Genomic DNA, 11,493 nt, shown 5'->3' with positions numbered 1-11,493 from the left:
GGACGTGTTCTCCGAACATACGCTGGCCAGCTGGCAAGTGTCTTCACTGACATTTTCAACCTGTCCCTGACTGAGTCTGTAATACCAACATGTTTCAAGCTGACCACCATAGTCCCTGTGCCTAAGTACACTAAGGTAACCTGCCTAAATGACTACCGACCCGTAGCACTCACGTCTGTAGCCATGAAGTGCTTTGAAAGGCCGGTCATGGCTCACATCAACACCATTATCCTAGAAACCCTAGACCCACTCCAATTTGCATACCGCTCCAACAGATCTACAGATGATGCAATCTCTATTGCACTCCACACTGCCCTTTCCCACCGGGACAAAAGGAACACCTACGTGAGAATGCTATTCATTGATTACAGCTCAGCGTTCAACACCATAGTGCCCTCAAAGCTCATCACTCAGCTAAGGATCCTGGACTTCCTGATGGGCCGCTCCCAGGTGGTAAGGGTAGGTAACAACAAATCCGCCACGTTGATCCTCAACACGGGTGCCCCTCTGAGGTGTGTGCTCTGTCCCCTCCTTTACTCCCTGTTCACCCATGACTGCATGGCCAGGCACAACTCCAACACCATCATTAAGTTTGCCGAAGACACAACAGTGGTAGGCCTGATCACCGACAACGAAGAGACAGCCTATAGGGAGGACAGAGACCTGGCCGTGCGGTGCCAGGAAAACAACCTCTCCCTCAACGTGATCAAGACAAAGGAGATGATTGTGGATGACAGGAAAAAGAGGACCGAGCACGTCCACATTCTCATCGACAGGGCTGTAGTGGACCAGGTTGAGAGCTTCAAGTTCCTTGGTGTCCACATCACCAACAAACTATCATGGTCCAAACACACAAGACAGTTGTGAAGAGGGCATGACAAAGCCCATTCTCCTCAGGAGACTGAAAAGATTTGGCATGGGTCCTCAGATCCTCAAAAAGTACTACAGCTGCACCATCGAGAGCATCCTGACTGGTTGGATCACTGCCTGGTATGGCAACTGCTCGACCTCTGACTGCAAGGCACTACAGAGGGTAGTGTGTCCGCCCCAGTACATCACTGGGGCCAGCTTCCCTCCATCCAGGACCTCTATACTAGGCGGTGTCAGAGAAAGGCCCTAAGAATTGTCAAAGACTCCAGCCACCCTAGTAATAGACTGTTCTCTCTGCTACTGCACGGCAAGCGGTACTGGAGCGCCAGGTCTCAGTCCAAAAGGCTTCTTTACAGCTTCTACCCCCAAGCCATAAGACTCCTGAACAGCTATTCAAATGCCTACCCAGACTATTTGCATTATCTCCCCCCCACCCCCAAGTTCTACAGCTGCACCATCGAGAGCATCCTGACTGGTTGCAGCACTGCCTAATATGGCAACTGCTCAGCCTCCGACCGCAAGGCACTGCAGAAAGTAATGTGTTTGGCCCAGTACATCACTGGGGCCAAGCCTCCTGCCATCCAGGACCTCTATACCAGGTGGTGTCAGAGGAAGGACGTAAAAATTCCCAAAGACTTCAGCCTAGTCATAGACTGAACTCTCTGCTGCCGCAGGGCAAGCGATACTGGAGCGCCAAGTCTAGGACCAAAAGGCTTCATAACAGCTTCTACCCCCAAGCCATAAGACTCCTGAACAGCTAATCAACTGGCTACCCAGACTATTTGCATTGCCCCGCCCCCCCTCCTCCACCCCTCTTTTACCCTGCTGCTACTCTCTGTTTATTATCTATGCATAGTCACTTTAACTCTACCTACATGTACATATTACCTCAATTACCTCAACTAACCTGTGCCCCCGGCACATTGACTCTGTACCGGTACACCCTCTATATAGCCTCGCTACTGTTATTTTACCACTGCTCTTTAATTATTTTTTATTTTTATTTTTTACTTAACAATTATTTTTCTTAAAACTGTATTGTTGGTTAAGGGCTTGTAAGTATATCACTGTAAGGTCTACACCTGTTGTATTCGGCGCATGTCACAAATAAAAATGTATTTTTTTGATATACCACAGCTTTCAGCCAATCAGCATTCAGGGCTCGAACCACCCAGCTTATAAACATGAATATTGCATGGCCCAGTGACATTCTGCGCAATTACTAATTTTGTTCAACTCTCCTTTGTTCTCCAGAAAACATGCAGTTTATTTTATTAAAATATAAAAAAAATTATTCAAGGCCCATGTACAATGGTTCACAGTGCATGTTTGCATAAAAAGTAATATTCTTCAGTAATATTGATGCAATGTTGCACATGTATACATTCGAAAGAAGTTGTAATTAATTCAAATTCTTAGTCTCATTACTTAATGTACATTTTATGTAACAACATATTTCCTAAGTCTGTGGGGTTTTATTTGTTTTTGTGTGAAATATTTGCTTTTGGTGGATCCTTGTTGCAACAGAGCTGATGTCTAAAATGTTTGATGAGAGCACTTGGCAAATTGACTTTGTGCTGTATGACTAAGTCTGTGAAAAGATGGACCCCTGCCTAATGACCTGCTCGCTTCCACTGGCATACCACACACACCTACAGCCCCTGCAAGGTGGGGGTGGCCCACGGGCTTTGGGCGGATTGGCCATCTGCCATTTCTAGCAAATGCCCGAAGGACCATCCTTTATTAGGGTGGGCTGATTGAAATTGACAACAACAAAAAAGTATATATATATTTTTAAACAATGGACATGGCTGGTGGCCCATGAGCGAGTTATTTTATGACCTTTGTGCTATTTCTCTGTTGTCGTAATCAATATTGAGCATTTGGCTGACCAGTGGTTAACGGCCAGCCGGTTATCTGATTCGCTAAGCTGAGGTTTCGCAAATTGACATTCAAAGTCCAACTTGCATCATCAAAGAGAGTGAGACCCGCTCTGACTTTGTCAGTCACTCAGTCAAAACAGAAAACAAAATGAGGGTGCCAAAAAGGGCTCTTGAGGCCGATTTTGCGAAATGTGTGAAATGAATCTACTTATTTCCTAAAAGTTCTGGTTCTGCTGGTCCGAGTCCTGTGTCTGTGTCTCTGAGAAATGACAGATAATTTGCTGTGGTGCAGTCGAGGTTGGAAGAAAAAAGAGAAAGACACACACACACAAATCATGTAGGCTACTACTGCCAGTTAGGCCTAATATTTTGACTGTATATTGTATGAAATATACAACATACAGGCACTATGTATATACAATATACAGGCATTGTATGAAATATACAATATACAGGCACTATGCATATACAATATACAGGCACTATGCATATACAATATACAGGCATTGTATGAAATATACAATATACAGGCACTATGCATATACAATATACAGGCATTGTATGAAATATACAATATACAGGCAGTACAGAGGGTAGTGCCTACGGCCCAGTACATGACTGGGGCTAAGCTGCCTGCCATCCAGGACCTCTACACCAGGCGGTGTCAAAGGAAGGCCCTAAAAGTTGTCAAAAACCCCAGACACCCCAGTCATAGACTGTTCTCTCTACTACCGCATGGCAAGCGGTACCGGGGTGTAGCTCCCTCCAGTAACCACGAGCACAACCGTTCCTTGATTTTGACTGGCGGCTTTATTCTGTAGTTTAGTCAGAATTATCACCTTCCGTGAGAACTATAAAGTAAATGAAAATACAGTTTAAGCACACTCTTACACCTTCTTGTCTTATGAGTGACTTATTAGCTTGGTATAACTCTGAAGTACTTACTTACATAAACAGTTTAGCCGGAGCTATAATAGTATCAGATTGAACACACGAATAAAGGAAAAAATACCTCATTGGCTGCTTATTACAGAAGGGAGGAAATCAAACTTCACACTTATTATTCCTGGCATGAATTCACGCTTCATCCTAACATACACATATCAACCTTTCCGAACTACATCCGGTAACATGAAAACTTAGCTAACACCGCGCGGGAATGCCTTCACACCCAAAGATGTGTTGCTACGATAATGATCCCCGTTACAACAGTTATTAGCCACGTCGTTCCACCTGTCTTATCATATCCCCCGCATAGCGAACACGTAAACAATTCAAACAAAAAACAACGACATAGACTTACAGATTAATTGTCAGTTACACTCCCACCAATCACCTGTGATTTCTGTGAAAGGGGTCTGCAGGTTTTTTGATCGGCTTCCAGGAGGGTGACTGTCTTATGGATGGGCCTCTCCAGATAGGTGGGTTTGGTGATGCGTTTACCTCTCTCATCCAGGGTTGAGTCGCTGATCAGTAACTTGCATCTTCTCACCCGGCCATCCTGTCCCAGGTACACTTCTGTAACCTTTGCCAATTTCCACTGGTTGCGTGGTACAGTATCATCTTGCAATATGACAATGTCATTAATACTTGCGTTTCTTCTGTCTTTATTCCATTTCTGCCTGTGTTGGAGGTTTAGGAGGTACTCTTTCTTCCACCTTGCCCAGAATTCATTGGCTAAGAATTGTACTCTGCGCCATCTCTTGCGGAGATAAAGATCTTCCTTGATGAACTGTCCAGGTGGTGGTAAGAGATTTGTGGACTTCATTGTCAAGATGTGATTTGGTGTGAGCGGGTCTGGACCTAATGGATCATTCAGATATTCCGTAGTTAGGGGCCTACTATTTAAAATCGCCATGACTTCATAGAGAAAGGTACGCAGAGAAGCGCTGTCGAGTCTTCCGTCTGACTGATCAAGAATGGATGTCAAGACACTTCGTATCGTGCGGATTTGCCTTTCCCAAACACCACCCATGTGACTTGAAGATGGGGTGTTCATGATAAACTCGCATCCAAGTTCCTTCAATCGTTCTTGATCCATTTCCTTCCGGGCGTCCACAAACTCGCGTCTTGCGCCAATGAAGTTGCTGCCTTGATCACATCTGATTTGACGAACATTACCACGTATGGCAATGAATGAACGCAGGGCATTGATAAAGGCATCGGTGGTTAAGTCATCAAGCATTTCAATGTGAACTGCTCGAGAGCCCCTGCAAGTGAGTAGGAGCCCATAACACTTTAACTCTCTTATTCCGTCCTTGGCATAGAAAGGTCCAAAGCAGCATCCCGCAGTATGTGAAGGGAGGCGTGGTCTCCATGCGTTCCTTCGGAAGATCTGCCATCCTTTGCTCTTCTGTACATCTTCTGAATTTCCTGCATTTCACACATTTGTAGATGTGTGAGGAAACTGCATTGCTGCATCCTAGGATCCATATACCGTTGGATCGCAGCTCATTGATCGTTATTCCACGTCCTTGGTGTCGTACTCTTTCATGATAGTGCTTGACGAGCAGCACTGACAAGTGGCTATCTCTTGGCAGGATTGCAGGATGCTTCACGTGGGAATGAAGAGTTGCATGAGCCAAGCGACCTCCCACCCTGAGGATACCTTGCTCATCCAGAAATGGACTCAATTTATGCAACTTGCTTGGTTTATCTTTGGTCTTGATGTCTTTCTGGTGCCTAAGGTTGTGTATCTCATGGGAGAAGGCTGCTTCTTGAACCATCCTTATAATGGTGAGCTCTGCCTCTCTCCTTTCTTCTATGCTTGTAGCTTCACTAGACCTCAATTTTAAGCCTATGGCTTCCTTGACACGTCGTTTGAGCCTGGCAATAGCTTTTACCACTCTTGCCCAGTCTGAGAACTTGTGAAGGTGATCTAGTAACGATCTTTCTTCCTTTGCCTGGGTATCATGGACCAGGGATTTCTGCAGCTCTGGGTCATTGTCTGAGAACTCTCCCCCCTTGACTTGTCCTTTGGGAAGTTCTTCTTGCCAAAGAAAGCAGCTACCACCGCTGCTGAAAGTTCCAGTCGTAGTATGGTCGTAATATTGGAAGGGGCGACTCTCGACCTCCCCATAACTAGGGAGCAATGAACTTCTCCTGCTGTGCTGATTGTTCTGAGGTATGAGCACTCTCCATAACCTGAGGTACTAGCGTCGGAGAAGTGATGGAGCTCATAACTCTGCACTTCCTTGAAACTTGATGGCAAGTAGCCTTGTTGGATCCTTACTTCCGACAACTTTTGTAGACCTTGGAGCCAGAATTCCCACTGGAAACGTAGGTCATCTGGAATGGGCTCATCCCAGTCGATCTTGTCACGACACATCTGCTGCAAGATCTGCTTCCCTGCCAGGACAAAGGGTGCCACAAACCCAAGCGGATCATATACAGAGGCTACTGTAGACAACACTCCTCTTCTTGTGAGTGGGCGTTCCTTAACAACTACCCTAAACTGGAACTTGTCTGATGCGACACACCATAGTACACCAAGCGCCCTCTCCATGTGTGGTTCACCCAGAGCCATATCCAGGTCTTTGGCACCCTCAGCACATTCTTCCTTGGGAATTGTGGCTATAACTTCCTTGCTGTTAGAGATAAACTTGTGCAACCGAAGTTTGTCGATGCTGCAAAGCTCTCTTGCTTCTTTCACCAGCTGGGCCGCTTCAGCTTCAGACGATACGCTCGTCAACCCATCATCAACATAAAAGTTCCTTTCTATGAACTGGATAGACTTCTCGCTGAAGCTTCCTCGTCCTTCAGCAGCGAGATGTTTGAGACCATAGTTGGCGCAACCAGGAGATGAAGCTGCACCGAACAAGTGGACCTTCATACGATACACTGAGGGTTGAGACTCTAGATCGCCGTTCTCCCACCAAAGGAACCGCAGATGATCTTGGTCTTCTGCTTTCACATGAAACTGGTGGAACATGCGCTCTACATCACACATGATTGCAACTGGACCCTTACGAAAATGACAAAAGATTTTGCCAGCAATGTGTTTGTCAACTCTGGACCGGTGAGGAGATGGTCATTCAAGGACGTCTCTCGAAACTTAGCTGAGCAGTCAAAGACGACTCCTATCTTCCCAGGCTTTTGTGGGTGATAAACCCCATGATGTGGGATGTACCATGCTGGATGCTTGTTAATTTCTTCCTTGGAGACCTTCTCAGGATCTCCACGAGCTATGGTCTCTTCCATAAATGCTGTGTAGTCCTTGTAGTACTGCTTGTCTCTCCTCAGCCTCCTTTCCAGGCACTTGAGACGGTGAACTGCACATGTTTTATTGTTCGGCAGGTTGGGTCTTTCTTCCTTAAATGGCAGCGGCATCTCGTAATGTCCATTGTCCTTGCGTCAGATGCCCGCTTTCATTTTTGTCAGGAACCGGATATCCTCTTGAGATATGAGGTCCTCTTCTGCAGCTCTCTCATTGAAGTCGGATTCAAGCGTCTTGATAACGTCCCGTGCTGTGATTACCTCTCTTACGCGTGTTCTACAAACATAGTGTACTTGATTTGTGAGGTTGAAAGAAGATTGAAGACTTGGCATCACCTGTCTAACGATAACCTGATGACTCACTCCAATAGCGTCGCCATAGTCGATACATGGGTTTCCATAGCCGACTATGCTCCAGCCAAGGTCTGTTCTCTGAGCAAAAGGCTGATTTCCCTTACCAGACACAATTTCTCTTGGAAGGAGAGCCTGGGAGCAGTTGTAGCCAATTAAGAGACCGACATCACAGCTCTGTTGAGGAGCAATCTCCTCTGCAATGTGTTGAAGATGAGACCATGCTCTTGCCGTCTCTGGAGTAGGAATATGATCTCTGTTTGCAGGAATAAACTCTCTCGAGTAGGTAGTTGGCAGAGGGATTTTCTTCTCCAGGTAAAACCCTCTAACCTGCAAACCAGACAGCTTCTGGCTGGGCACGATGGTATTCCTTGAGGCCATTGTAGAGAGTTTCGTTGTACTGGCTCCTTCTTTGTATTGAGAGCCTTTGTTGTCTCTTCAAGGATAAAGGTGGTGTCGCTCTGGGTGTCAAGAAGTGCATACACGAGAACTTCACGATCGGGCTCGCTTGTGGTTGACACCCATACTGGAATGATTGTGGAGGTGTGAGTGTTGTTAATGTCCCTTACGACTCTGTTAGATATGGCTTCACTTGACGCACTTGTCCCCTTATCTTGTGGGGGCTCTGTCTTCCTATCCCTTGACCTTTCTTTAGTACGATCTTCGTGCAGGCAGGATGGATGCCTCCTCTGACACGTGTCACAGGTGTTCCTGTTATCACAATCTTTCGAACGATGCCCAGGCCTTAAACAGCCGAAGCACAATTTATTCTCTTGAACAAACTTCTGTCGCTCTGCGGTGGGCTTATCCATGAACTTCCAACATTTGTGGAGACTATGACCTGACTTCTCACAGAAGACACAACTAGTGACAGTATTTTTCTCATCAGAGTTAGTTGCTAATACCCTTGCTCCAGGGCTTTGAATCCTTGGCGTCTTAGGTTTTCCATCTTCGCTTGGTTTCAAAGCGTGAAGGGATGTTACAGGATTGCAAGCGATCTTGGCTTCTCTCGTGTGAAACTTTACAAACTGACTGAAGCTGGGAAAGGTCTCAGTTTCTTCTAGGATGTCTATGACCTTTCTATTCCATCTTGAAATTAGCCAATCTGGAAGTTTAGCGAGGATCTTTTGGTTTTCATTACAGTCATTAAGCACCTTCAGGCCCTTATTCTGAAACATAGCAGCCTCACAGCTGCGGAGAAAATCTACAAGGTCTCTAAGTTTAAGACTGTCCTTGGATCCTATCTTAGGCCATGCATTGAGCTTATCTCTGAAGGACTTGGCGATGAGGAATTTGTTTCCGTACCTTTCTTCAAGAATGGTCCACGCAGCATGGTAGGCTGACTCTGTTCCTAACATAAAGTAACTTTCGATGGCTTTCTTGGCAGGCCCACCGACATATTTTCTTAAGTAATATATATTCTCAGTTGCTGGTATGTTCTTCCTGTCTATCAGAGTCTGAAAAGAGACCTTCCAGTCAGTGAACGAGAGTGGTTCTCCATTGAATGTCACTGGTTCTGGTATGGGGAGGCGGCTTTCACTGATTGATTCCGCTAGTAACCTGAACATGGTCTTGGTGCTATCTTCATGTTGTGTGCTTGTCACAACATGTTGTGGTGAGAGACTGTGAAATGAGCCACTTCTGTGCATGACTTCTTTCACAGATTTGAAGTTAGAGAGTAGTTCTCTCTTCTCGTCCTCTGAGTTTTCATCTTGCTCATACACTTGCATCCGCGCCTTGGCAGTATTTAGTTTCTTGAGCACTTCTAAGCGCTCTAACTCTCTACGCTTGTCTTCTAGCGTCCTTCGTCTGGCAGCATTTTCTACCTCTAACTTGACTCGCAGCCTAGCTTCTTCTAAGCTGCGTTTCACAGCCTCAGCTTCTTGCTCCGCTGTCCTCTTCTTATCTTCATCTTCGAGTCTCTGAAGCTCTTCTAGTTGGCTTTCTTGCTTAACCATTACTTCTAAAGCTGCTTGGTTAGCAGCAACTTGTCTCTTAACAGATGACACGCTTGAGTGTCTGAAGTTGACCTTTGAGTTGCTTTGAGACTGGGAGGAAGCGCTTGAGGGCTGATAGTTGAGACTTGACTTATGTGAGAGTTCAGACATGCACAAGGATTGCTGTCCTTCCAGTGCAGCTCTATCTGGTTACTTTGACCTTCTTCCCTGACCTTTAAATGACACCTTACAGTCTTGATAATAGACATTGTAACTGCTTCACACGTATCAACTCTGCGGCGTATATCGTTGTCGGGAATGTCAATTTGACGCAAATTTACATAAACAAGGTTTAGCTCTGTAGAGGTATGGCTGATCTTGTTTAAGAGGTCTTCTAGTAGGTCTTCAGAGCAACATCCTGTCAGTGACAGTTTTGCTTCCTTTACCAGAGCCTTCCACTTCTCATAGCTGACCCTGAAACGATGTTCGAGCTGTCTCCACCTTTCGTCGCGCAGTTCTCTGCTCTTTTCAGTTAACCTGCGGACCCTCTCACCTTTTCGTGGCTCTTGTTGTGATGTCTCATTAGCAGCTTCTGTATCATCATTCGCTGGCAGCCGTGACTCCACACCAGTCCGGGTCTCTTCCTGCTGCTCTGTTTGTTCTGATGAAGGCTTGAAGTTTGCGAGGTGTTGCTGCTCAACTTGACCCACCCCATCTCTATCTCCTTTAGTGAAACTACCCTTTTCTGACATTCTAAATCAAATCAAATCAATTCTAGGTAAGGTTTGGATAAGTGAGTAGGTAATTTAAACCTTAGTACGTGGTATAAACATGTATAATGCTTGTAACAAAGGCTTGAACAAACACCTTACCAAACAATTACACTATTAACTTACAGGTGAAAATATAATTAATAGGTGTACGCTGACCCTTAATGTTTTGTAGCAATATATATATTGTTTTAGTAAGTATCAAATAATATTTTTCCAGTAATACACATAATAACGATACATTAAGAAAGAAAGAGCAAATGCATAATACCAGCGTCTTGATGAAATACACAACTATCTCCAGTCCTTACGAATTGTAATCTTAAAGTCTCTAATTAGCAGTTCACAAGGCTAGGGCCACCTTCAAACGCTTTGACTTGTACCTGCGTGTCTGACTTTCCTGTTAGCCTTGACCTTATGTTGCCTCACGATGCTTCCTTATGTGGAGATGTTCTTCTTAGGTTGCAGGTAGGTGCAAAACTCTTATCTGGCAGATGACAGGGCCTACCAGGATTTGGGTATCTTGTAGACTTTACAGCTGGATGAGATTCTTCTTTCTCTCTTGCTCGTGAAGAGCACTGAGTTCTCACTGTAGCTCCCTCCAGTAACCACGAGCACAACCGTTCCTTGATTTTGACTGGCGGCTTTATTCTGTAGTTTAGTCAGAATTATCACCTTCCGTGAGAACTATAAAGTAAATGAAAATACAGTTTAATTCAGCACACTCTTACACCTTCTTGTCTTATGAGTGACTTATTAGCTTGGTATAACTCTGAAGTACTTACATACATAAACAGTTTAGCCGGAGCTATAACAGTATCAGATTGAACACACGAATAAAGGAAAAAATACCTCATTGGCTGCTTATTACAGAAGGGAGGAAATCAAACTTCACACTTATTATTCCTGGCATGAATTCACGCTTCATCCTAACATACACATATCAACCTTTACGAACTACATCCGGTAACATGAAAACTTAGCTAACACCGCGCGGGAATGCCTTTACACCCAAAGATGTGTTGCTACGATAATGATCCCCGTTACAACAGTTATTAGCCACGTCGTTCCACCTGTCTTATCATTTCCCCCGCATAGCGAACACGTAAACAATTCAAACAAAAAAACAACGACATAGACTTACAGATTAATTGTCAGTTACACGGGGGGCCAGGTCTAGGACCAAAAGGCTTCTCAACAGCTTTTACCCCCAAGCCATAAGACTCCTGAACAGCTAATCAACTGGCTACCCAGACTATTTGCATTGCCCCCCCCCCAAACCCCTGTGTCTGTGTCTCTGAGAAATGACAGATAATTTGCTGTGGTGCAGTCGAGGTTGGAAGAAAAAAGAGAAAGACACACACACACAAATCATGTAGGCTACTACTGCCAGTTAGACCTAATATTTTGACTGTATATTGTATGAAATATACAACATACAGGCACTATGTATATACAATATACAGG

General features: G+C 45.0%; 1 protein-coding gene across 2 annotated transcripts; it reads right to left on the bottom strand.

Annotated features, from left to right (window-relative positions):
- Positions 1-3,544: 3,544 nt before the first annotated feature.
- LOC106605345 (uncharacterized) lies at positions 3,545-11,253 on the bottom strand. 2 transcript variants are annotated; one of them, XR_014392358.1, is made up of 2 exons: positions 11,171-11,253; positions 3,545-10,713 (listed from the first exon to the last, which is right to left on the bottom strand). XR_014392358.1 is itself a non-coding variant. In XM_045718462.2 (2 exons), exon 2 carries the CDS (start codon positions 6,700-6,702, stop codon positions 5,632-5,634), a length of 1,071 nt encoding a protein of 356 aa, XP_045574418.2. In that variant the 5' UTR covers positions 6,703-10,713; positions 10,879-11,247; the 3' UTR covers positions 3,545-5,631. The 2 variants fall into 2 exon arrangements, 1 of the variants encoding a protein (XP_045574418.2); XM_045718462.2 differs by having other exon boundaries at positions 10,879-11,247.
- Positions 11,254-11,493: the final 240 nt, after the last annotated feature.

This window comes from Salmo salar, chromosome 05, assembly GCF_965601325.2.
Source record: "Salmo salar chromosome 05, fSalSal1, whole genome shotgun sequence".
Lineage (NCBI taxonomy): Eukaryota > Metazoa > Chordata > Actinopteri > Salmoniformes > Salmonidae > Salmo > Salmo salar.
Note: the sequence above shows the minus strand (reverse complement) of the source record. Positions and strands in the feature narration are given on the sequence as shown.

Bases quoted from the DNA above. Each gene is read 5' to 3' on its own strand.
- LOC106605345 (XM_045718462.2), bottom strand. From the start codon at position 6,702: ATGTGTGATGTAGAGCGCATGTTCCACCAGTTTCATGTGAAAGCAGAA.